The sequence below is a fragment of the Bolinopsis microptera genome, chromosome 7 (assembly GCF_026151205.1).
Source record: "Bolinopsis microptera isolate Bmic1 chromosome 7, MBARI_Bmic_1.0, whole genome shotgun sequence".
Lineage (NCBI taxonomy): Eukaryota > Metazoa > Ctenophora > Tentaculata > Lobata > Bolinopsidae > Bolinopsis > Bolinopsis microptera.
The window spans coordinates 11,157,319-11,181,017 of NC_087078.1; the positions used below are offsets into that span (position 1 = coordinate 11,157,319).

The 23,699-nt window shown below is 37.6% G+C and overlaps 2 protein-coding genes across 2 annotated transcripts; both read right to left on the reverse strand.

Annotated features, from left to right (window-relative positions):
* Positions 1–751: 751 nt before the first annotated feature.
* On the reverse strand, positions 752–11,291 carry LOC134818999 (amine sulfotransferase-like). Its single transcript, XM_063828751.1, has 7 exons — positions 11,141–11,291; positions 10,743–10,827; positions 10,456–10,583; positions 10,063–10,217; positions 2,324–2,509; positions 2,060–2,188; positions 752–1,854 (listed from the first exon to the last, which is right to left on the reverse strand). Exons 1-7 carry the CDS (start codon positions 11,228–11,230, stop codon positions 1,719–1,721), a joined length of 909 nt encoding a protein of 302 aa, XP_063684821.1. The 5' UTR covers positions 11,231–11,291; the 3' UTR covers positions 752–1,718.
* On the reverse strand, positions 4,308–6,361 carry LOC134819000 (amine sulfotransferase-like). Its single transcript, XM_063828752.1, has 4 exons — positions 6,214–6,361; positions 5,799–5,883; positions 5,512–5,639; positions 4,308–5,299 (listed from the first exon to the last, which is right to left on the reverse strand). Exons 1-4 carry the CDS (start codon positions 6,301–6,303, stop codon positions 5,129–5,131), a joined length of 474 nt encoding a protein of 157 aa, XP_063684822.1. The 5' UTR covers positions 6,304–6,361; the 3' UTR covers positions 4,308–5,128.
* Positions 11,292–23,699: the final 12,408 nt, after the last annotated feature.

The window sequence follows — 23,699 nt, forward strand, 5'->3', positions numbered from 1 at the left end:
TTCTAACTACACAGCTGACGATCTCGCGTAAGTTAAACTTAACTCGTTTCGCCTCATGACACCAAGTTAGAAGTCTTGATAAAAAATGAAAATGTGATATATATTTATTTTGATTTTTTTACAAAACATGAGGTGCAACAAAATATTCTTGTTGCAGAGAGAACATGGCGAGGGTGGAATTCTTTTTCGGGTCAAGCTCTATAACAAAAGTTGAGGAAATTATCGCTTACGACTTTGACAATTTATTGGGTACGTCTTACTTACAAATCACTTTTGTCTCTTCTCACATGTACACAGGCTTTAACCCTTACTCGCTTCTTTATAGCAAAAGCTACATTTTGATCCTTTCATCAAGGATATAATGTATAATTTCACACTGTTCATCAGGTGACATAGGCGGTGTAATGGGACTATTCCTGGGAGCCAGTGTCTTCACCACCATGGAGTTCTTCACTCTGCTTATCAACTTATTATCACGTCTGTGGCAGTTGAAGATAGGACCCTGGCTGCACCCGGAGAGGAGGGACAGGGGTGTTATCTCAGGGACAGACCTTTAGTTTTGCAAAACAACTCACTATTCTGTGGATAAGGAGATCTTGCAGTTATTTATTGGAGACTATTCAGAGGACTACTCGATAAAGGATAATGTATTATTTCATCGTGTTATCCATTACTCCTTGCCCATGTAAAAGCGAACTAAACCTTTAGACTTTAGAGTTTAGATGTAGGTAAGAACTAAAAAGCTTAGAGTGTCAACAAGAACTTAAAATTGTGAGTTGAACGAAACCTTTCTAATTTAGTAATTGATTTATGATAACCAACGGTTTCGCCTTCGGTTGCATTTAGTACGAAAGAATTCCAAACAGTAACAATAGTAATAAACATTAAATCACTTGCGAGAGATTAATTATGGATTTCATTATAAAATCCATCCGAGTTCCGATTTCCAACAAACGGCTAGTGACCCAGTTTGTTTCGTTGTTAATCGAGCTCTGCGAACTATAATTTAGATATCATTTATTAAGTACCGCCATACTGTTATGCAACGTTTACAAGCGCTAAAAACTGGACTTTTTTAATCTTTTTAAGCATAATAAAAATATTGAACTTTATTGATTAATGAAAGTTTTGTAATGTATGAACCATTCGACGATCTTTATGATTATTATCAATCATTTTATCTACTATTAGTATTATATCATTCATCATCAAATATTAATTCTAACTCATCGTCGTTTTCCTCACAAATTGAAAATAAAAAACAAGTGTCCTAAAATTGTAATCTTGGAAATTGGAGTCAAATTATATTTTAGGAATTAATTAAATTGAACATGATGAAACTGGAAGAAAAAAATTAAAGCAATATACAATTTAATTTTGACAACCTGTTGACACATCGGTAATTTTACTGGGCGGCGTTCAGCCTGTCATTCTGCCAAATCTTTATTAATGTTTATGAACATTATACTTTATAGCCTGCGGTCCCAGGTTAAGTCGATAAAATAACGAGAGACCACAGGAAATGCGAAGCTAGTTAAAGACTGGGAGTGAAATTTAAGTCAAAATAACAATGCAGTTAACTTAGACGAGGTTATATCATAAATCAATAACAATAAATTAATCAACACATACAAAAAACGATCCAAAACAAATTAAGCAATATTAAACAAATTTACCGCCCAATAACCGTCCAATTAACTGCCCATTAACTGGCCGTGTCAGTCCAGATTATAAATAAACTTCTTAGTAGTTTTATCAAAGAAACTGTTGGTAACTCTGTCTACACTGGAACACTCCTCAGCCGAAAGGTGGTTCTCCCAGTCACCAACTTTTCCTTGACGCAAGAAATCAGCACTGAAATTAAATGTGAAATTAAGTAATACGCTTACATTAGATTGAGTTTAATATTGTAAAATATAATGCCCGAACTGTATAAACACCTGAACTATAAGCTTATGAGAGACGGAGCAAGGACATAAAAGATAACGATTAGATGTGTCGCCCGAAATTTTGATGGTTATAAGTTTGTATTTCTTAAGATTTCTGTAAATTTTCATACCTGTTAGGCTTACGGCGATGTTCGAAGCGGCTCATGTTGGCATTACTGTCCACCTTCATTCTGTTGAAAGCACAACGCTCTTTAATAGACTCTAGATCTTCGTTCGACAAATTTCTCAGTCCCAAAAATCTGTAAATTCAGTAACGATATATCAAATTGGAATCAACGATTCAATTTTATAAGGCATTTCCAAAATTAAAGTCACACTTGACCAAGATCAATTAAAGAATCCAATCTTCATTCTCAAAATTAGTGCAACCTTACCTGTTCAATTTCATGACAATCTTCTCAAAGTTGAGGTGCAGAGATTCATAGTCTATGTGAAAGATATCCATGTTGTTCAGGTTTTCAAAGTAGTCTAAAGTATGGCCAAACCATGAACCGTATGGGAGTTTTCCTTTTGTGAAGAGTTCTACAAACTGAGACAAAGGTTCATTGTACTCGTATGCTCTGATAGAGGAAAGTAATTCAAACAACATATACAAATAAATTTAGCAATGTTATTATCTAACCATACAGTTAGATAATAGATACCCTCATAAAATTAACCTAATAATTTAAAATGGTAATAAAGACTAAAAATGTGGGTAAAAACCCATTGACAATTCAATAAACAGGCTCTATTCTCTAAGTTTGTTATTTTGTATTGCACCCCTGCGGAGTGCGGCATTACGAAATATAACGGTTATTTCAAGCTGTACCTATTATTAGTATTACAGTACTAGCAATTTGTTTGACTTCATGGGCCCGCGAGGCGCGACCGTGACCAATGAACTCAGACCACTAAATAGTCTCAAATTCCCTTCCTGCAGACCTCATGTCCTCAATCCTCGTAGTCATACTGTTTAGGTAATATAAGGAATGTGCTTTTCACCCTAGTGTTCACCTCCTAATTGTTGCGGTCTCATGTTGACGGATGTTACTCGTCTAAATTTCTTCGAAGTAGCGCGCGCCGCTTTTTTCTCGAAATGTAGCGCGCCGGGCCAGCTGATCATTAACAATGGTCAAGGTCTCATGTAAACAACGAGCAACTCGCCGTTCGCACGTCTTATAATTAGCTGACCTAGCAGATAAGTCCACTACTAAAATAGTCAGCAGGGAGACTAAAGCTTAAGCAGTGGTGAGGGAAGATTCGAGTTGAGTCTACGATATACAGTATCATACAGTAAAGTTTGATATCCTCAGTATCAGATTAAGTGATTCCATACCTCTTCTCCACATTAACTCATACTCTCATACTAAAAAACGTTATTTTCCATTCTCTCGCACTAGCCATAATACAGTGCTGTCTTTTGGTGTGTAGATTCGTGTTGATTATGTGCTCTCTACTACTGCCTTACTTGTGCAATAGGCAGTATCATGCTTGCAGTATCAGTCATGATACAGTAAAACGTAATTTTGTCAAAGCTAAAGACCGCGATCCCCCGGCTTCCGCAAGCCAGCGAATAAAGAGATGCCCCAAATAGCTAGTTTATGGAACTGTAAAGTTCCGTAAGACCGTTGGACGATTAACCCAGCGACAAACCTATAGTTTCTATTCCATTATTCATCTATTCAACAATAGACCTTGGCCCTTGCTTAGTACAGCTCAATGCTATATATAATATCTCAAGACTGTTCATCACGTTTTGAAACAGTTTAACGGTGTGGCTTAACACGTGGCACACGTAGCATAGGTTACACTTGGTAAGGGGAGGGTGTGATCTAGTTGTAGGCGGGCACAATACAACCTATCTACGTTTTATTTTGCATGCTTCTGAACATCCTTGATTTTCAATCGAATTATATTCGACCTATGGGGACAAGTCGGAACATACTCCTTCATCTTCTGATTATCTTGATGGTGGAAAATGATGTTACTATCGCAGGTAAACGTTTGAGAGAACCTTATATTATTTCAGTCACTATTGATACGTTTCACTGAAGGATTTGTTATAGAAGTGGTAATATAATCCTGAATTTAACAACTGCTCCCTAAGAGTAAGGTCCTTTATAGCGCTAAACACTCTAAAATGTTTCAGGGAAAGTTGAACCTGCATCAGTGTCCCAAAGCAGCACTCTCGCTTGGAGTGGTAATGCAGAGAAGGCGGAATCTGCTACTGACGGTGATCTGAAAACAAAATCGCACACTCAGTGTGGATGGAACACTGACTTGTGGTTCAAAATGAAGTTTGATGAAGTCTTCTGCTTCTTTGAAGTGGTCATCCTCCAGTCCCATCTCAATGATAACGCTTTTCGTATGCAGGACACGAAAGTATTTGTAGTTAACATAGATACAGGAATTGAGAATCTCTGAGGAGTTCTCAAAATCAGCCCTGTTTTGACTATAGAAGGCCAAACGTATAGAATTCCTTGTCATCTGAACTGTGGCAATGAAGTGAAGCTGACGGTGAGACATGACCCTGGCAGCTATGCCGTCAAAGCATGCATTCACATGAAAGAAATAATGGCATTTGGTGCAGGTATGTCAAAAATGCCAAATAATATTTCGGTTTAAAATCATCAATGATCGGATGTGTACAATATGTTGATCCATCTACAATTAATTTTGTTGAAGAAGAATATGGATTAGCATGGGTACGGTGGTAAAAATGGGAGGGATAGTTCAGTACGACTAATTCATTATAACTACTACTGTTTTGGTTTCATTTACAGATTATGTTTCAGATTTAACACAGATATCTTATAAGAAGTCCATATCTTCTAGAATGATCGGTGCATACTGCATCATATTATTTTATATCTACTATATAAGTATATAAAGGGAGATGTATATTATTCCACCGCATCTACTCATTCAAAGTTAAGGTAACAATTAGTTGGAAATCCGAAATTAAACTAACTTTTACTTACATCAATTAATTAAATCAATTAATCAAATCGATTGATTAAATCAATTAATCAAATCAATTAATTAAATCAGTTAATCAAATCAATTAATTAAATCAATTAATTAAATCAATTAATCAAATCAATTAATTAAATCAACTAATTAAATCAATCAATCAATCAATTAATTAAATCAATTAATCAAATCAATTAATTAAATCAATTAATCAAATCAAACAATTACTTTAATGAGTACCTATAGCCGGACATATGATGAAAGTAAGAGACCAGAACATCTTTAGGGTTTCTGGTCAGGTAGATGTACTTAGTCTTAGTTCCGGGTCTCCAGGCTAAGTTATTGTATGTTTCGTGTGTTGTCATAACTCGGGGCGATGTCATAGCGTTAAACTCCTGTGTAAACAAGGGATCAATAGATTTCATCACAAATGACAAAGCAGGTGCATTATGATAGCGCTTGCATTAAATTTCAAACATTTCAAATATGCGGAAGGAAAAACCTACGACAAACTAGTGACTAGACGTATTGTGCCTCAATCATATCGAGGTTAAAAACTGTGCCTTCATTATATGGAGATTGGAGGTTAAGTAACTGTTTACTGTACCTCAATATCTAACAGCTCAATCCAGGGCACTGCCTGGGAAAGGTTGTTTCTGAGTGAAATCCTGCTGTCCTTGTTCACACCGTTCTTCTCGTAAAGACATTTCAGTATTTGCTGTACCCATAGAGTCCCTGTTTATAAGTTAATTTATAACTAATTATTGATTTGTTACAAATTATTAATATTGTCCGGTTGATGGTGTTCGACTGAAAATGATTTTTTTGAGGTAATTTAAGGAAGGCAATTGAAAATTAAAATAATAAATAAAAATTACCAAACAGGTTGCTAACCTGATTTAGGATAGGTAACCAAAATAACATCGTCATCCCTCAGCTCGTAGTTTGATGTTCTGTGTATCTCGTTGCCGTCTATCAACTGTTAATATGAAGCGTCATATCACTAGTAGCGTCATATCACTATAGTTTACTAAAGACTTGAAACCTCGACTAAAGTTAACCTTTTTCCACTATTTATATTAGAGTAAAACATATTCAGAGCTCCTAACATGTGATCATGGTTCCCGGTCGAGTTGGAACTTAAACTTTTGTCAATATTGAGCCTGATGAACGACAGACAAGCATTGACTCACAATTATTTTGGATTTATTTTGGATTTATGAGAACCAGTCCAGCACAGATTTAGTATTATTACTATTAGGTATACACTTAATCTAGTGCACGGTTAATAAGCTGACATTTAACATACCGGTGGGTATATCTGTCCACACAGAAAGTTGTGTCTGAACGGCAGGTTGAGAGGAGGGAACAACCTTTTTATGGGCATATTCCAATCCATGTCGAGTTAAAATGCAGGTGGTTACTGATAACAAAGAAAAATAGACATTAAATAAGCTAGTGTTAAAAGTGTAGTGGGCCAAGGTTTTACTTTCAGTTTTAACCCACGCATTATATTGCATATATTGTGTAAACTTTCAGATGCCACTTTGAGATCAGACTTTTGGAAGCTTAACTTTTTACAAGTTTTTCGCACAATTAAGTTTACTACCACGAGTTTCTAAAATTTCGTAAGTCAAAATAAATGAACACATATTGCTGAACTTATCAAAAATTCACCTATTTAATCCACCACTCCGACAAACGATAAATCAATGCTGAGCTGGAGGAGGACGCACTCGATGCAGTTGTCCTGAGCACGCCCTGCCAAACTCACCAAAACGTACCAAAACGTTTTAAATACAATAGGGGGGGGGGGGGTGGTTTCCAAATGATTACGCTAGTGTATTTTTGACACAATAGCTATGTGTAAAACTGATAACAGAGGGGTCGGGGGGGGGGGGGGGGTAAAAATTGTTCAAAAAGTGATAACGTAATAATATGTGAACGACCCCTAAACAGCGAGCTACTCGCACGTCTTGTTATTAGCTGACCTAGCAGATCAGACCACTGCAGCTAAAACAGTCAGCACTAGGGAGACGAAAGCAGTGGTGAGGGAAGATTCTAGTTGAATCTACGATATACAGTATCATACAGTAAAGTTTGATATCCTCAGTATCAGATCAAGTGATTCCATTCCTCTTCTCCACATTAAGAAGTCCATATCTTCTAGAATGATCGGTGCATACTGCATCATCTTACTATATATAAAGCGAGACGATATACATAATGGGCATTTTGCTCCTTTATAAAAAATTTTATTGTTTGTTAAAATCAGGACATTATTTTTGAAACACCCTGTATATGGTTCCGTGCCATTTTACTGACGCCATGGCATCAACTTTAACGCGACTTTCCACAAAAACCGTAAAAGATATACAACTGAAACTTTTTTGACTGGGTCAAATGCTTTAATGGCCTTCAAATCAGCATGAAAAAATAAAAAATTTGCCAAGGAATAAGAATTTTAGTGCCCAAAATTTGTACTCCCAAGTGGTGTCAAAAACGCGAATTAAATCACAATGCTGGCAAGCATGACCGTGCCTCTTATATTCACAATACTATTTACCCCCTTTACTATTTACCCCCTTTACTATTTACCCCCTTTACTTTTATAACCCTTTATTATTTTTCGGGCATTAAGACTCATCGAAAGTAGTTCAGCAGGTATATTTAAGTTCAAATCATTCTAATTCAATGTTAAAGATGACAGGAACAAGAAATAGTTATGTGGAGGTTTTTAAGAAATTTGCGCAAAATACGCGCCAGCATGTTATACGAAATTCGGTAAAAAACCCAAAATTGCCATATTCAGGTGCCTTAAAAACCATGTTAAAATTGAGTTAGAGATCTGAAACTTTGCAGGGCGTCTAGACGTTGACCAAATCGACTGTAAAAAAAATTTCGTGTTTCAGGAGTATCGGGAAATGGGTTTTCTGGAACCCCTGTTTTACGATAGATTGTCGTGATACATATATTCAGGGATAGACGCTTTGCCAGTCAAATGTAGTCAATTGTAGCCTGAATTTAAGTGTCCGGAGATTCAAAAGTATAAAAGATACAGCAATTTCCGACCACAGGTCTTAAAGATAATTGTTTACACTTCAGTTTCAATTATATCAAAAAATAATTTAACGTCATCATCACCACTTGATGACGTCATCAAATTAAGTGTTTTTAAAACTTGATTTTTGACAAAATAACAACTTTTCAAACTGATTTTACACCATTAAGGAGTAATTTTATTCAAAATCTGAGGAAAAATTCATCTTAGATAATTGTTCAAGCATTCTGAAAATCTACCGGAAAGTTTTCTTATCTTACTCCTTCATAAAGATATTTGCATTTGAAGTTAGTGCTTTTTTGAAGAATTATTTTATAAAAACGTCAATTTTGCGATTTAGTATTCTCTGGTGTTGGGCTATCCCTTGGGTTGTGGAGCTCAGTTCTGCTTCCTATAGGTATAAATTGTGTATTAGGCTAGTTTTAAAGTTAAAAATATAAAAGTTGCACACGTGGGGACACGCCCAAATTGATTAAAAATTGCTAAAATCACTGAAAATTGCTGTTTTTACCATTTTCAGTAAACGTTGGTGTGCCGTTGTGATTACAGTTCTTCTTGAAATACTTTGAAACTTTGCATGCTTATCAAACTATATATAAAACACCAACACGCAAAAATTTACGGCGATTCAATATTGGATGCGCACGCAACGTCCGCTCATAGTTTGCACGTGTGAAAGGTGATAATTTTGCTCATTCGTGATTTCGATTAAATTCTGCTTTACCACGACAGTTCAATGTCATTATATATAAATTTAATGCCAACTTGAATGAGTATAAAGTGGCAAATTCAGTCAGTGATCGACCGATATGCTTACCCAAACACAAGGAAATGTTTTCAAAGGAAAAATTTCGAAATCGTTGAAACTTCCTCCTTATTAATGAAGATATCAGTTTATATTTCGACTTTATAAAGTACCCTGACATTAATCAAAAAGCGATGATATTTGACCAAAACCCATAATCATGGGTAGAGTGGACCGCTGCCAGTGTCTCTCTTTCCCAAACAAAAGGAAATGATATTAATTTGATTGACCGTTCTCAAATGCAAAATGATACCGAGAATGAAATCGGTCGCTCGCTTTTCCCATTCATTCACGGCTTACGAATTGTAATAAGTTTCGATTGATTACATCAATCAGATGCTGTAAAAATCTCTTTGGGTTGCGTTCGGGTCGATACCTAGTATTTCGGGGTAAGGGTGGTAGTTATTACTTATTGAATTAGCTGAAGTTTATTGAATCTTTTTTGCCGAGTACAGCTGCCTTTGGGTAGTTCTTCTTAATCTATTGCAATTGTAAATGAATGGGAAAAGCGAGCGACCGATTTCATTCTCGGTATCATTTTGCATTTGAGAACGGTCAATCAAATTAATATCATTTCCTTTTGTTTGGGAAAGAGAGACACTGGCAGCGGTCCACTCTACCCATGATTATGGGTTTTGGTCAAATAGGTAATAATTATTTTAGTCTCTCGAGTCTTGACACCACTTTAGGGTAGACTTGTTCCTGCTAATATTATGTAATGTCTACTATATAAGTATAGTATACATTACTATATTAGTATATTATTCCACCGCATCCACTCATTCAAAGTTGAGGTAACAATTAGTTGGAAATCCAAAATTAAACTAACTTTTACTTACATTTTAAACTTTAAATCATGATCAGAAGAAAACTAGTTAGTTCATTAAAAATTTGCAAAATCGCTGGGTTATGAGGTGGTTAACATTAAAATTCCTCAGCCAATATGATAACACATATTGAAATGAGCTACGAGAGTAATTAATCAATTAATTTAATTAATTAATCAAATCAATTAATTAAATCAATTAATTAAATCAATTAATTAAATCAATTAATTAAATCAATTAATTAAATCGATTAATTAAATCAATTAATTAAATCGATTAATTAAATCAATTAATTAAATCAATTAATTAAATCAATTAATTAAATTAATTAATTGAATCAATTAATTAAATCAATTGATTAAATCAATTAATTAAATCGATTAATTAAATCAATTAATTAAATCAATTAATTAAATCAAATAATCAAATCAATTAATTAAATCAAACAATTAGTCGAATGAGTACCTGTAGCCGGACATGTGATGAAAGTAAGAGACCAGAACATCTTTAGGGTTTCTGGTCAGGTAGATGTACTTAGTCTTAGTACCGGGTCTCCAGGCTAAGTTATTGTATGTTTCGTGTGTGGTCATAACTCGGGGCGATGTCATAGCGTTAAATTCCTGTGTAAACAAGATTTCATCACAAAGCAAGTGCATATTATGATAACGCTTGCATTAAATTTCAAACATTTCAAGTATGCGGAAGGAAAAACCTACGATAAAGTGACATGGACATGTGTTAATTATAATAGGAGGGTGATAGTAACTATTACACAAGTATTTGTGCCTCAATCATATCAAGGTTAAAAACTGTGTCTTCATTATAATTATATGGAGGTTAAGTAACTGTTTACAGTACCTCAATATCTAACAGCTCAATCCAGGGCACTGCCTGGGAAAGGTTGTTTCTGAGTGAAATCCTGCTGTCCTTGTTCACACCGTTCCTCTCGTATAAACATTTCAGTATTTGCTGTACCCATAGAGTCCCTGTTTATAAGTTAATTAATAACTAATTATTAGTTAGTAACTAATTATTAATATTATCCGGTTGATGGTGCTCGACTGAAAATGATTTTTTGAGGTAATTTAAGGAAGGCAATTGAAGTTTTAAATAATAAATAATAAATACTCAAACAGGCTGCTAACCTGATTTAGGATAGGTAACCAAAATAACATCGTCATCCCTCAGCTCGTAGTTTGATGTTCTGTGTATCTCGTTGCCGTCTATCAACTGTTAATATGAAGCGTCATATCACTATAAGCTTACTAGACTTAGAGTCTTGGATCCTCGACCAAAGTTAACCTTTTTCCAGTATTTATATTAGAGTAAAACATATTCAGAGCTCCTAACATGTGATCATGGTTCCCGGACGAGCTTAAACTTTTGTCATTATTGAGCCTTATGAACGACAGACAAGCATTGACTCACAATTATTTGGATTTATTTTGGATTTATGAGAACCAGTCCAGCAAAGATTTAGTATTATTACTATTAGGTATACACTTAATCTAGTGCACGGTTAGTAAGCTGACATTTAACGTACCGGTGGGTATATCTGTCCACACAGAAAGTTGTGTCTGAACGGCAGGTTTAGAGGAGGGAACAACCTTTTTATGGGCATATTCCAATCCATGTCGAGTTAAAATGCAGGTGGTTACTGGAAACAAAGAGAAATAGACAATAAATAAGCTAGTGTTAAAAGTGTAGTGGGCCAAGGTTTTACTTTCAGATTTAACCCACGCATTACATTGCATATATTGTGTAAACTTTTAGGTACTGCCACTTTGAGATCAAACTTTTGGAAGCTTTACATTTTACAAGTTTTTCGCACAATTAAGTTTACTACCACGAGTTTCTAAAATTTCATTAGACAAAATAAATGAACACATATTGCTAAACTTATCAAAAATTCACCTATTTAATCCACCACTCCGACAAACGATAAATCAATGCTGAGCTGGAGGAGGACGCACTCGATGCAGTTGTCCTGAGCACGCCCTGCCAAACTCACCAAAACGTACCAAAACGTACGTACGTAAATACAATGGGGGGGGGGGGGGTTCCAAATGATAACGCTAGTGTAATTTTGACACAATAGCTATGTGTAAAACTGATTACAGAGGGGTAATCAGTTAATATGTGAACGACCCCTAAACAACGAGCTACTCGCACGTCTTGTAATTAGCTGACCTAGAAGATCAGACCGCTGCAGTTAAAACAGTCAGCACTAAGGAGACGAAAGCAGTGGTGAGGGAAGATTCTAGTTGAGTCTACGATATACAGTATCATACAGTAAAGTTTGATATCCTCAGTATCAGATCAAGTGATTCCATACCTCTTCTCCACATTAACTCGTGCAAAAAAAAGAGTTATTTTCCATTCTCTCGCACTAGCTATAATACAGTAGTATACAGTACTGTCTTTTGGTGACGGCTGCCTTACTTATGCGGTAGGCAGTATCATGCTTGCAGTATAAGTCATGATGCAGTAAAAAGTCATTTTGTCAAGGCTAAAGACCGCGATCCCCCGGCTTCCGCAAGCTATCTAATGAATAAAGAGATGCCCCAAATTGAAATAGGTAGTTTATCGTCCAACGGTCTTACGGAACTTTACAGTTCCATAAGACTGTCGGACGATTAACCCAGCGATTAACCTAGTTTCTATTGCATTATTCATCTATTCGACAATAGACCTTATTAAGGATAGCTCAATACTCAAGACTGTTTTTAAAGAGTTAAATTGGGTTTTACACGTGACCCACGTAGCATAGGTCACACTTGGTCACGTGACCCACGTAGCATAGGTTACACTTGGTCAGGGAAGAGGGTGCTCTAGTTGTAGGCGGGCATAATACAACCTATCTACGTTTTATTTTGCATGCTTCTGAACAGCCTTGATTTTCAATCGAATTATTCGACCTATGGGGAAAAGTCGGAACATCCTCTTTCATCTTCTGATTATTTTGATGGTGGAAAATGATGTTACTTTCGCAGGTTAACGTTTGAGAGAACCTTATATTATTTCAGTCACTGTTGATACGTTTCACTGAAGAATTCGTTATAGAAGTGGTAAAATAATCATGAATTTAACAACTGCTCCCTAAGATCCTTTATAGCGCTTAACACTCTAAAATGTTTCAGGGAAAGTTGAACCTGCATCAGTTTCCCAAAGCAGCACTTTCGTTTTGAGTGTTAATGCAGAGATCAATGCGGAATATGCTACTGACGGTGATCTGGAAACGAAATCGCACACTCAGTGTGGATGGAACACTGACTTGTGGTTCAAAATGAAGTTTGATGAAGTCTTCTGTTTCTTTGAAGTGGTGATCATCCAGGGTCATCTCACCTTGAGTGCTACTCGAATGCAGGATACAAAAGTATTTGTAGTCAACACAGATACAGGAATTGAGAATCTCTGCGGAGTTCTCGAAATCAGTTCTGTTTTGACTATAGAGGGCCAAAAGTATAGAATTCCTTGTCATCTGAAGTGTGGCAATGAAGTGAAGCTGACGGTGAGACATGACCCTGGCAGCTACGCCGTCAAAGCATGCATTCACATGAAAGAAATAATGGCATTTGGTGCAGGTATGTCAAAAATTTATATTTTCAGTTTATATTACATTTTAAGATCATCAATGATTGGATGTGTACAATATTTTTATCCATCAAAAATTAATTTTTGATGGTGCGCGGCTTTTGTAGCAAAAGTAAATGTAAAAGTTGCTAGTTGCGTAATTTGACGAAATTCGTTGATTTTTGTCGTATTATCCTGTCATACTCATATCTTCGGTTCCTTGAATGAGATCATTCTGAAAATTGATGAAGACCTTCCAATAGGGCTTTACAACTGCAACTGTCCGAAAAATTTGGTGGATATCGGAGTTTTAATTAATATAGTGATCAAAATGGGGGATAATATGAAAAATACGCTGCTTTTAGCTATAAGTTGTAACATAATGTCATGTGTGTTGTAAAATACCGTATGCTTTAAATTTTTCGGACACTTTCCTAGTGTTAATAAGAATATTAGTAAGCTAACCAATTTTTGTTAAAATTGGATCAAGGGAACTTAACTGGAAGGTTACTCTATTTGCATTTGTTTCAAGAATTTTGTGCTGGCCGAAATTAGCGCTAAAAAACCATTTTACATACAGTCGGCATGCGCGGCCTACTGTCGATGGGGCACTACCTAATTATAACTATTTTAGCGCAATGCTTTACTCTGCCGCGCCGCGCACTCAATTATGCTTCTCGCTAGATCGGCGAAATGCGTTTTATTACTGTGCCGCGCCGAGCTGCGACGAATTGACATCGTCAAATAATTATAATTACTACTGTTTTGGTTTCATTTACAGATTATATTTCAGATTTAACACAGATATCTTATAAGAAGTCCATATCTTCTAAAATGATCGGTGCATACCGCATCAATCATCAACGGCATCATATTATGTAATGTCTACCATATAAGTATATAAAGGGAGATGTATATTATAAATTATTCCACCGCATCCACCGCATAGCGTTAAATTCCTGTGTAAACAAGATTGTATCACAAAGCAGGTGCATTATGATAGCACTTGCATTAAATTTCAAATCTTACTATATATAAAGCGAGACGATATATAAACAGGAATTAAACAGGAATTAAACAGGAATTAAACAAAATTGGGTCAAACGGCATATGCCGTGTCTGACCAATATAGGAATAGAAGGTTTAATATTCAAAACTACCCCAATGTAACAAATAACCAAACAAGGTGGTAAAAGTAGATAGCCATGTAAAAGAAATAGCACAGATAGCACAGTCGTATGCAGAAATACTCAGCCAAGAGCACTCAACAATGACAAAGAAAGTATCATACAATGTCCACACACTTATCAAAATATACAAAACACGACATTCATTCAGTATTTTTCTTCGGGAACCTCCGTTCATCGACCTTATTTAAAAACCGTCCAATGTCTCTAATAGTTGTTGAGTCGTCGAAGATTTCTCCCGGTTCTTCTCTCATTACTAACAGGTCCCTCGTTCGTTGATGCAGGTTTTTGCGTAGGTCTTCGTATAGGGGGCATTCGTAGAGGATGTGATGCTCATCTTCTATCACTGGATAGGCCCCTGGTAGCTCATAGAGAAGATCTAACAAGTCATCGTCACTTGAGCAGCAATGTCTGCAGGCCCGATGTTTTATGTTAAACCGCTTTTTCGCCGTAGCGACCAGTTTCAACGTTAAAGCGGTGGGAGCTGCTTCTGAATTGCGCGATCTTCTTTGAGCAGTTAGGTTTAAGATCAAGGGCTAGATACGTCTCTTGAGCAAACTTTCTCTTCACTAAGTTGTAGAATGATAGTTTTCTGTTAGATGTCCTTTCTGTTTCCCATGAGTTTATAAACCACTTTTGCAAACTCATTCTAATCTGGCTTGGTCTTAATCCTTGGTTTCTCTCTGATGCCTCGATGGTTTCTTGCATCTGCTCGAGAGTGGACTGTGGAGAACCAGCTCAGGTTTAGGGTCGCCTGCTCTTCGAAAGCGTGTCTAGCAAAGCAGTCACGACCGTCTACAACCATTTGTTCAAGTCTTTCTTTGTAGTTAAACACTTGCTTTGATAGCGTGATGCCTAGTGGATGCCTGCCTGTGTCACCCCATATCGCAGCATTGGATGTTGACTTCCTCACCCCTAAGGTCCATTTCAAAAGAGACAGATGAAAGTTCTCTAGAGGGTCCCTGGCAATGAGTGTACACACGTTTCCTGTTTCTGGTGTGGTGCTCGTGTTTGTGGGGAAGTTGCGGAACAGAGCTGTGCTTGGCAGCCACACTTGGCAACCATACGACACCACAGGTACAATAAGTGTATCATATAGCTTGAACAGTATAGATTTCCTGATGTGGCGGGTATCAATGTAGCTTTTCAAAGAGAAATAACTTCTTAATGCTTTTTGCCTCAGCTTTTGTTGTGTTAGCTTAAGTGATCCGCTCAGAGTAAATGTAATGCCAAGGTAGCAGTACTCTCTCCCGGAGGGGATCTGTTGTTCTCCCAGTTTGAACTCATGACTTTCCTTCAGATGCCTTCCTGTTGGGTTAAACACAAGGACTGAAGTTTTTCCAATGTTTACTGTCAGGCCCCATTCTGAGCAGTAATTGTTTAGGACATCGAGCATTTGTTGAAGACTGTGTTTGTTGAGGGCTAGAAGGACAAGGTCGTCTGCCCATAGCAGATGAGTTATATCTGTATCATTTAGGACAGGGACTTTCACTCCTTCGATGTTGTTGAGATCATGTGAAAGCTGGTGGACAAAGCATTTAAACAGTTCAGGGGACATGGGGTGTCCTTATATATATAGCTTCATTTCATTTCATATCACGATCAACATATCATATCATTTTGGAACATGTTCATGGGAATTAAATTATTTTATTTGCACTTGTTTCTCTTTCAACAAAAGATGTGACGAAGTTAAATTTGTATGATTTTTAAATTTTTATTTTAAGAAAACTCTTGCACATTATTTATTTATTTATTTCTATTATATTGATGTATAGTCAAGACGTGAGTGTTAGGGCTCTCATTGACAAATTTATGTTTAATCCTGTTTAATGTTTAATCCTGTTTAATTTATATACATATTAGGAACCGACCGGATTGGAGTTTTGGCTGCCGGACCGGATCTTGCCGGATTTCAATCTCAAATCCGGCAAGCCGGATTTTGCCGGACCGGAACCGGTGGTTTCAGAGTGAAATATAAGGCAGCCGGATCTTGCCGGATTTTGCCGGATCTTGCCGGAAAATTTAAATTTATATTCTTATTTTTATACTTTTGTGGAATTACACAATAAAATAGTGTCTAACTAACAGTTTTCGCGCCCGACCTATATTTTAACGATTAATTTTTAGCTAAGTTCAATTTTCAACCAAATAAAAGTCATAATTATGATAGGCATGCAGCAAGTTCATTAAAATTTCTTAATAGTATGATAATTTCACAATTGTAATAATATTTCCAGATACTATTCTGCAAGATCAGAAGAGCACTTCTTGCAGCTTGCATAAGGGGTCCCATTTTCTTCTGAGTAGAACAACCAGACGGACGATGTTTTAGATTTACTACTAGTACTAGACATTGTTTAAACAAGCAGTACGTAGCAGACAAAATATAACAAGAGTAGACACGAGTCACGACACTAGACGAGTAATTATCAGAAATGATATCTAATTGAGTAATTGGCATATGGCTTACCTGAGGACCCCAGGCTATTATGTTCATTAACATAACGAATAAAGATTTGGCGGAATGACAGGCTGAGCGCGGCCCAGTAACATATGGCAGACCCCTGATTGAGCGCGTTTGTGCGCATTCCTTTTTCGTCATGCAGGTCTGAGTATCATTGTGTCACGTGACTTACAACGAGCGGTGCTTAATAGGGTTGTTCGCAAGCAGACACTGTCTAGTACAGTACTAATCACCGTCTGGCGTCTAGAGCTGAGTCACGTGATTGCAGTAATGAGCTAATTACGTAGCCGGTAGCTACCCTGAACACGTGACCTTCATATTTCGTCACAATCAGAAGCACAACTGTACCCTGATTCGCATGCAAGCATATATCAGTACTAGAGCTACTGTTCGTAATAAGGTTCGGTTTTCCTCTAATTTAATACTGCCAAGGTTGCGATTATAGCCGGGGGCTAGCCCAGAGAGGTGGCCGAAAATATTTTTTCGGTTTTTTCTTAGTCCGCACCTACCCCTCGATACATAATTCTGGACTCGAGGTTTCCCCCGGTAATTGAAATTCGATCTCGGAAGGCAGGCCTCCCCTTAGCAACATGAGCTCGGAAGCGGGAGCTCTCGATACAGGAGGTACGTCTCAAGAACGACTCGGACCAAAAATTTTCTAAGTCAACATTTTTTCTAAGTTTTTCTGAAAACCACTTTTTTTCACGATTCAGGCTACCCTGTTCATTATTAGCCGAAAATATTTTTTCGGTTTTTCGAAGTCCGCACCTACCCCTCGATACACAATTCTGGACTCGAGGTTTCCCCCGGTAATGTGATCTCGGAAGGCAGGCATCCCCTTTGCAACACGAGCTCGGAAGCGGGAGCTCCCGATACAGGAGGTACGTCTCGAGAACGACTCGGACCGAAATTTTTTAAGTCAACATTTTTTCTAAGTTTTTCTGAAAACCACTTTTTTCCACGGTTCAGGCTACCCTGTTTATTTTTAGCCGAAATTTTTTTTTGATTTTTTTTTCGGTAAAAAAACTGAAATCCGGCAAAAATCCGGCAAATTTTTTCCAGCCGGAGCCGGAGCCGGAACCGGATTTTGAAGCCGGATATCCGGCCGGATCCGAATTCAGCCGGATTTCCGGTCGGTTCCTAATACATATATTTGAAATCCTATATATATATATTATTATTATTATCAAACTTTACACAAATCCAAAGTAGTTACTAGGAACATCCTAAAGACCTGATAAGTCTACTTAAAAGACTTGTAGAACTGAAAACTTACTATAAATACAAAAAATGGAACTTAAAACTGAACTTATCAAAATCAAAAATTATGCAAAAAATTGAACTTAAAACTGAAATTATCGAACAAACAAATTTAAAATAAATTTCTCCACAATTGGCGGTTCGAGGCTAAATACCTTAAGTCTGTCAAGTTGTCACTATTATTCAAATTAATCTTTCTTTTATTCAAATCGTCTAAAATAGTTTTAAAAATATTACATTGATGTCTACCAATCCTTCCCCTCATATTTGACATACTATCAACAGCAAAATTTAGAGCTAGTTGTGGTGGTGAGTTGCAGTCGCTACGAAGAATGTGCCCAAACATTTTCCAGCGGGATTTATGAACTCTCTCTGAAAGTGGAGTTACATTGCAACGAGCATACAAGTCCTTGTTGCTGATGATGCGGGGATAGGTCATGTTGATGATACGTCTTAGATGTTTGCGTTGACACACATCAACTTTATTGATAATGTTCTGTGGAGCTGCCCAGCTGTTACAGTTGTACAATAAAACAGGGGTAACAAATGCTTCATACAGCTTGATTTTTACAGGAAGAGAAATGCGGGATTTCTCTGCCCATACCTTGCTGTATTTCTCAAAGGCAACGTAAGCAAGGATGCATCGGCGAGAGATATCAGCCTTACTGCAGAGCTTGGATCCAAGAGAAATAGTGTTGCGCCAGGGCTCTCTGTTCTTCACGGGTTCACCCTTGGCGTCTACCTCGTCCTTATCTGCAATGTAGAAGTGGACATGTTCTGTTTTGTCCTCGTTCACAAACAGGTTCCATTCTTCAAGGATCTCCTTACATATGGGCAGCATTTCTTTAAGAGTTTCCTCATCCTCATCTGCAAAATCGCCATCGTTACTAGGAACATCCTAAAGACCTGATAAGTCTACTTAAAAGACTTGTAGAACTGAAAACTTACTATAAATACAAAAAATGGAACTTAAAACTGAACTTATCAAAATCAAAAATTATGCAAAACATTGAACTTAAAACTGAAATTATCGAACAAACAAATTTAAAATAAATTTCTCCACAATTGGCGGTTCGAGGCTAAATACCTTAAGTCTGTCAAGTTGTCACTATTATTCAAATTAATCTTTCTTTTATTCAAATCGTCTAAAATAGTTTTAAAAATATTACATTGATGTCTACCAATCCTTCCCCTCATATTTGACATACTATCAACAGCAAAATTTAGAGCTAGTTGTGGTGGTGAGTTGCAGTCGCTACGAAGAATGTGCCCAAACATTTTCCAGCGGGATTTATGAACTCTCTCTGAAAGTGGAGTTACATTGCAACGAGCATACAAGTCCTTGTTGCTGATGATGCGGGGATAGGTCATGTTGATGATACGTCTTAGATGTTTGCGTTGACACACATCAACTTTATTGATAATGTTCTGTGGAGCTGCCCAGCTGTTACAGTTGTACAATAAAACAGGGGTAACAAATGCTTCATACAGCTTGATTTTTACAGGAAGAGAAATGCGGGATTTCTCTGCCCATACCTTGCTGTATTTCTCAAAGGCAACGTAAGCAAGGATGCATCGGCGAGAGATATCAGCCTTACTGCAGAGCTTGGATCCAAGAGAAATAGTGTTGCGCCAGGGCTCTCTGTTCTTCACGGGTTCACCCTTGGCGTCTACCTCGTCCTTATCTGCAATGTAGAAGTGGACATGTTCTGTTTTGTCCTCGTTCACAAACAGGTTCCATTCTTCAAGGATCTCCTTACATATGGGCAGCATTTCTTTAAGAGTTTCCTCATCCTCATCTGCAAAATCGCCATCGTTACTAGGAACATCCTAAAGACCTGATAAGTCTACTTAAAAGACTTGTAGAACTGAAAACTTACTATAAATACAAAAAATGGAACTTAAAACTGAACTTATCAAAATCAAAAATTATGCAAAACATTGAACTTAAAACTGAAATTATCGAACAAACAAATTTAAAATAAATTTCTCCACAATTGGCGGTTCGAGGCTAAATACCTTAAGTCTGTCAAGTTGTCACTATTATTCAAATTAATCTTTCTTTTATTCAAATCGTCTAAAATAGTTTTAAAAATATTACATTGATGTCTACCAATCCTTCCCCTCATATTTGACATACTATCAACAGCAAAATTTAGAGCTAGTTGTGGTGGTGAGTTGCAGTCGCTACGAAGAATGTGCCCAAACATTTTCCAGCGGGATTTATGAACTCTCTCTGAAAGTGGAGTTACATTGCAACGAGCATACAAGTCCTTGTTGCTGATGATGCGGGGATAGGTCATGTTGATGATACGTCTTAGATGTTTGCGTTGACACACATCAACTTTATTGATAATGTTCTGTGGAGCTGCCCAGCTGTTACAGTTGTACAATAAAACAGGGGTAACAAATGCTTCATACAGCTTGATTTTTACAGGAAGAGAAATGCGGGATTTCTCTGCCCATACCTTGCTGTATTTCTCAAAGGCAACGTAAGCAAGGATGCATCGGCGAGAGATATCAGCCTTACTGCAGAGCTTGGATCCAAGAGAAATAGTGTTGCGCCAGGGCTCTCTGTTCTTCACGGGTTCACCCTTGGCGTCTACCTCGTCCTTATCTGCAATGTAGAAGTGGACATGTTCTGTTTTGTCCTCGTTCACAAACAGGTTCCATTCTTCAAGGATCTCCTTACATATGGGCAGCATTTCTTTAAGAGTTTCCTCATCCTCATCTGCAAAATCGCCATCGTTACTAGGAACATCCTAAAGACCTGATAAGTCTACTTAAAAGACTTGTAGAACTGAAAACTTACTATAAATACAAAAAATGGAACTTAAAACTGAACTTATCAAAATCAAAAATTATGCAAAACATTGAACTTAAAACTGAAATTATCGAACAAACAAATTTAAAATAAATTTCTCCACAATTGGCGGTTCGAGGCTAAATACCTTAAGTCTGTCAAGTTGTCACTATTATTCAAATTAATCTTTCTTTTATTCAAATCGTCTAAAATAGTTTTAAAAATATTACATTGATGTCTACCAATCCTTCCCCTCATATTTGACATACTATCAACAGCAAAATTTAGAGCTAGTTGTGGTGGTGAGTTGCAGTCGCTACGAAGAATGTGCCCAAACATTTTCCAGCGGGATTTATGAACTCTCTCTGAAAGTGGAGTTACATTGCAACGAGCATACAAGTCCTTGTTGCTGATGATGCGGGGATAGGTCATGTTGATGATACGTCTTAGATGTTTGCGTTGACACACATCAACTTTATTGATAATGTTCTGTGGAGCTGCCCAGCTGTTACAGTTGTACAATAAAACAGGGGTAACAAATGCTTCATACAGCTTGATTTTTACACGAAGAGAAATGCGGGATTTCTCTGCCCATACCTTGCTGTATTTCTCAAAGGCAACGTAAGCAAGGATGCATCGGCGAGAGATATCAGCCTTACTGCAGAGCTTGGATCCAAGAGAAATAGTGTTGCGCCAGGGCTCTCTGTTCTTCGCGGGTTCACCCTTGGCGTCTACCTCGTCCTTATCTGCAATGTAGAAGTGGACATGTTCTGTTTTGTCCTCGTTCACAAACAGGTTCCATTCTTCAAGGATCTCCTTACATATGGGCAGCATTTCTTTAAGAGTTTCCTCATCCTCATCTGCAAAATCGCCATCGTCGGCGTATTCCCATTCAATAGGCATGAGGGTCTCGGGGTTGAACGGTGGGTTAGGCCGAATGGTAATCACTACTGCACGGAAGTGGTACAAAGCTCCAGCAAAGTACAGTGTGAAGAATGCACCAGATGCAGCATCACCTTGAAACGAACCCTCGGATGTTTCAAACTCTAAAGAAATGGTGTTGTTGATTTTTATCCTCAATTTGGTGTTGGAGAGCAAGTATCTCGCCAAACGAATGTCATCCTCATAACAACCAGCATCAGCCAAAAGATCCAGGATAACTGATCTCTTGATGGTATCGAAGGCCGAGCTCATGTCGATTCCCATCTTGTGGAACTCCCATCTCTTCTCTTTCACAACAGAAATCAGAATTCGTTGAGTCCAGACAATATTGGCACAACTATGACCAGCCTTGTAGGCATTTTGCCATGGTCCTGTGTACTCTGCAATTTGTCTTTGAATTCTGTGTAGAGTAATCAAGGAGAGCAGTTTCCTAGTTCCATTCAGAAGGCAAAGAGGTCTGAGGCTCTTTAGAGGTCCTTTTGGTTTCCCTGGCTTCTGAAGAGGGGTTAGAAACCCTTCCGTGAAAGAGGGTACATGCTCATGTACTTCGAATGATCGATTAATGAGACATGCATATTGCTGGAAGAATACAGGTGGTGCGTACTTCAGCAGCTCGTTAGGAATCTCATCAGGACCTACTGCTTTTCCATTTTTCAACTTTGAAGCAGCATATTGGACTTCTAAGGAAGTTATAGGAGTATTCAGAGGACGTGGGAGTCCAGTGAAAGGTACCAAAGGAGGGTCTGAGCTGGTGTAGTGATTTTTAAACCACTCTCTAATGATACTTGCTTTCATATCGTCACTTGCAACTAGCTGATTTTCAGAGTTGAAGACAGATATTGGCTCTGACTCTTTGTTGGCAGCAAGAGCTCTGGTAGCCTCGAACATCCTCTTCGTGTCATCTGCAGCGTTGATGGTGTCAGCTAGTTGGTTGGCTAGAGCTGTCTCTAGCACTTTAAGACGTTTATTGATATCGTTCTTGAGTTTATTGATACGTTTTCTCAATACTGTCCTGTCTCTAACTGAATTGTCGTTCAGTTCTTGTAAAAGTTTGTGTCTCTCGTCAGACATATTACATACATGCTGATCTGATGAATGATGATGTCTTTGGGTTTTCTTCTTGACACCCACAGTGTTAGAGGCTGAAGACTTGATAGTTTCAAACAGCTGTTCGAATCCTGTCTTAGTGTCAGCGGAAGGTGGAAGACTGTCAATTTGCTGAGTGACAGTTTGCTGGTACTGATCTTGTAGTTCCTTGTTACAAACCAGCGATGTCGTGTTGTACCTTTTAGCAGCTGATGTACTGTTTCGGTATAACTTAGTTTGCTGCCTCAGGTCTATGGTAGCTTTTACAATCTTATGATCAGAATGTAGTTTAGCTCCTGCATAGGCCCTTGCATCATTGAGAAAAACAGTGCTGCGTGACCGGCATAAAACATAATCAATCTGAGAAAAATAAGGGCGACTTCTTTTGGTCTTCTTGTCTTTCACCCAACCAGTTCTTGTGGTTATATGACGACTGGAATGACGAAATGCAGTGTTTGCAGCAAACAAACCATTAGAAACAAGAAAATCCAATAATCTCCCACCATTTTCATTTCGTCTTCCAACGCCATGCCTTCCAATGTTCTTATGAAGGCCATTTTGAAAGTCATGATCAGACCTTTTGCCAAGTTTGGCATTGAAATCTCCTAGGATCCAGATTTCATGTCTTGCAGGCACATTAATTGCTTCCTGAAGCTCACAGTAAAACTGGTCAGTAGCAGCCGGATTTGATAAAGTTTTTGGGTTGGTTGGACTGTAACAGTTCACGATTCGCATTTTGCATGGTGGTTTGTTAACAAACTTGGATGGAATAAAAAAGTCCATG

Bases quoted from the DNA above. Each gene is read 5' to 3' on its own strand.
- LOC134819000 (XM_063828752.1), bottom strand. From the start codon at position 6,303: ATGGATTGGAATATGCCCATAAAAAGGTTGTTCCCTCCTCTCAACCTG. The intron at 5,884-6,213 runs GTATGTTAAATG...TCATATTAACAG, and splicing joins GTGGACAGATATACCCACCG to TTGATAGACGGCAACGAGAT. The intron at 5,640-5,798 runs GTTAGCAACCTG...ACTTATAAACAG, and splicing joins GGTTACCTATCCTAAATCAG to GGACTCTATGGGTACAGCAA.
- LOC134818999 (XM_063828751.1), bottom strand. From the start codon at position 11,230: ATGGATTGGAATATGCCCATAAAAAGGTTGTTCCCTCCTCTAAACCTG. The intron at 10,218-10,455 runs GTACTGTAAACA...TTGTTTACACAG, and splicing joins TTGAGCTGTTAGATATTGAG to GAATTTAACGCTATGACATC. The intron at 1,855-2,059 runs GTATGAAAATTT...ATTTAATTTCAG, and splicing joins CATCGCCGTAAGCCTAACAG to TGCTGATTTCTTGCGTCAAG.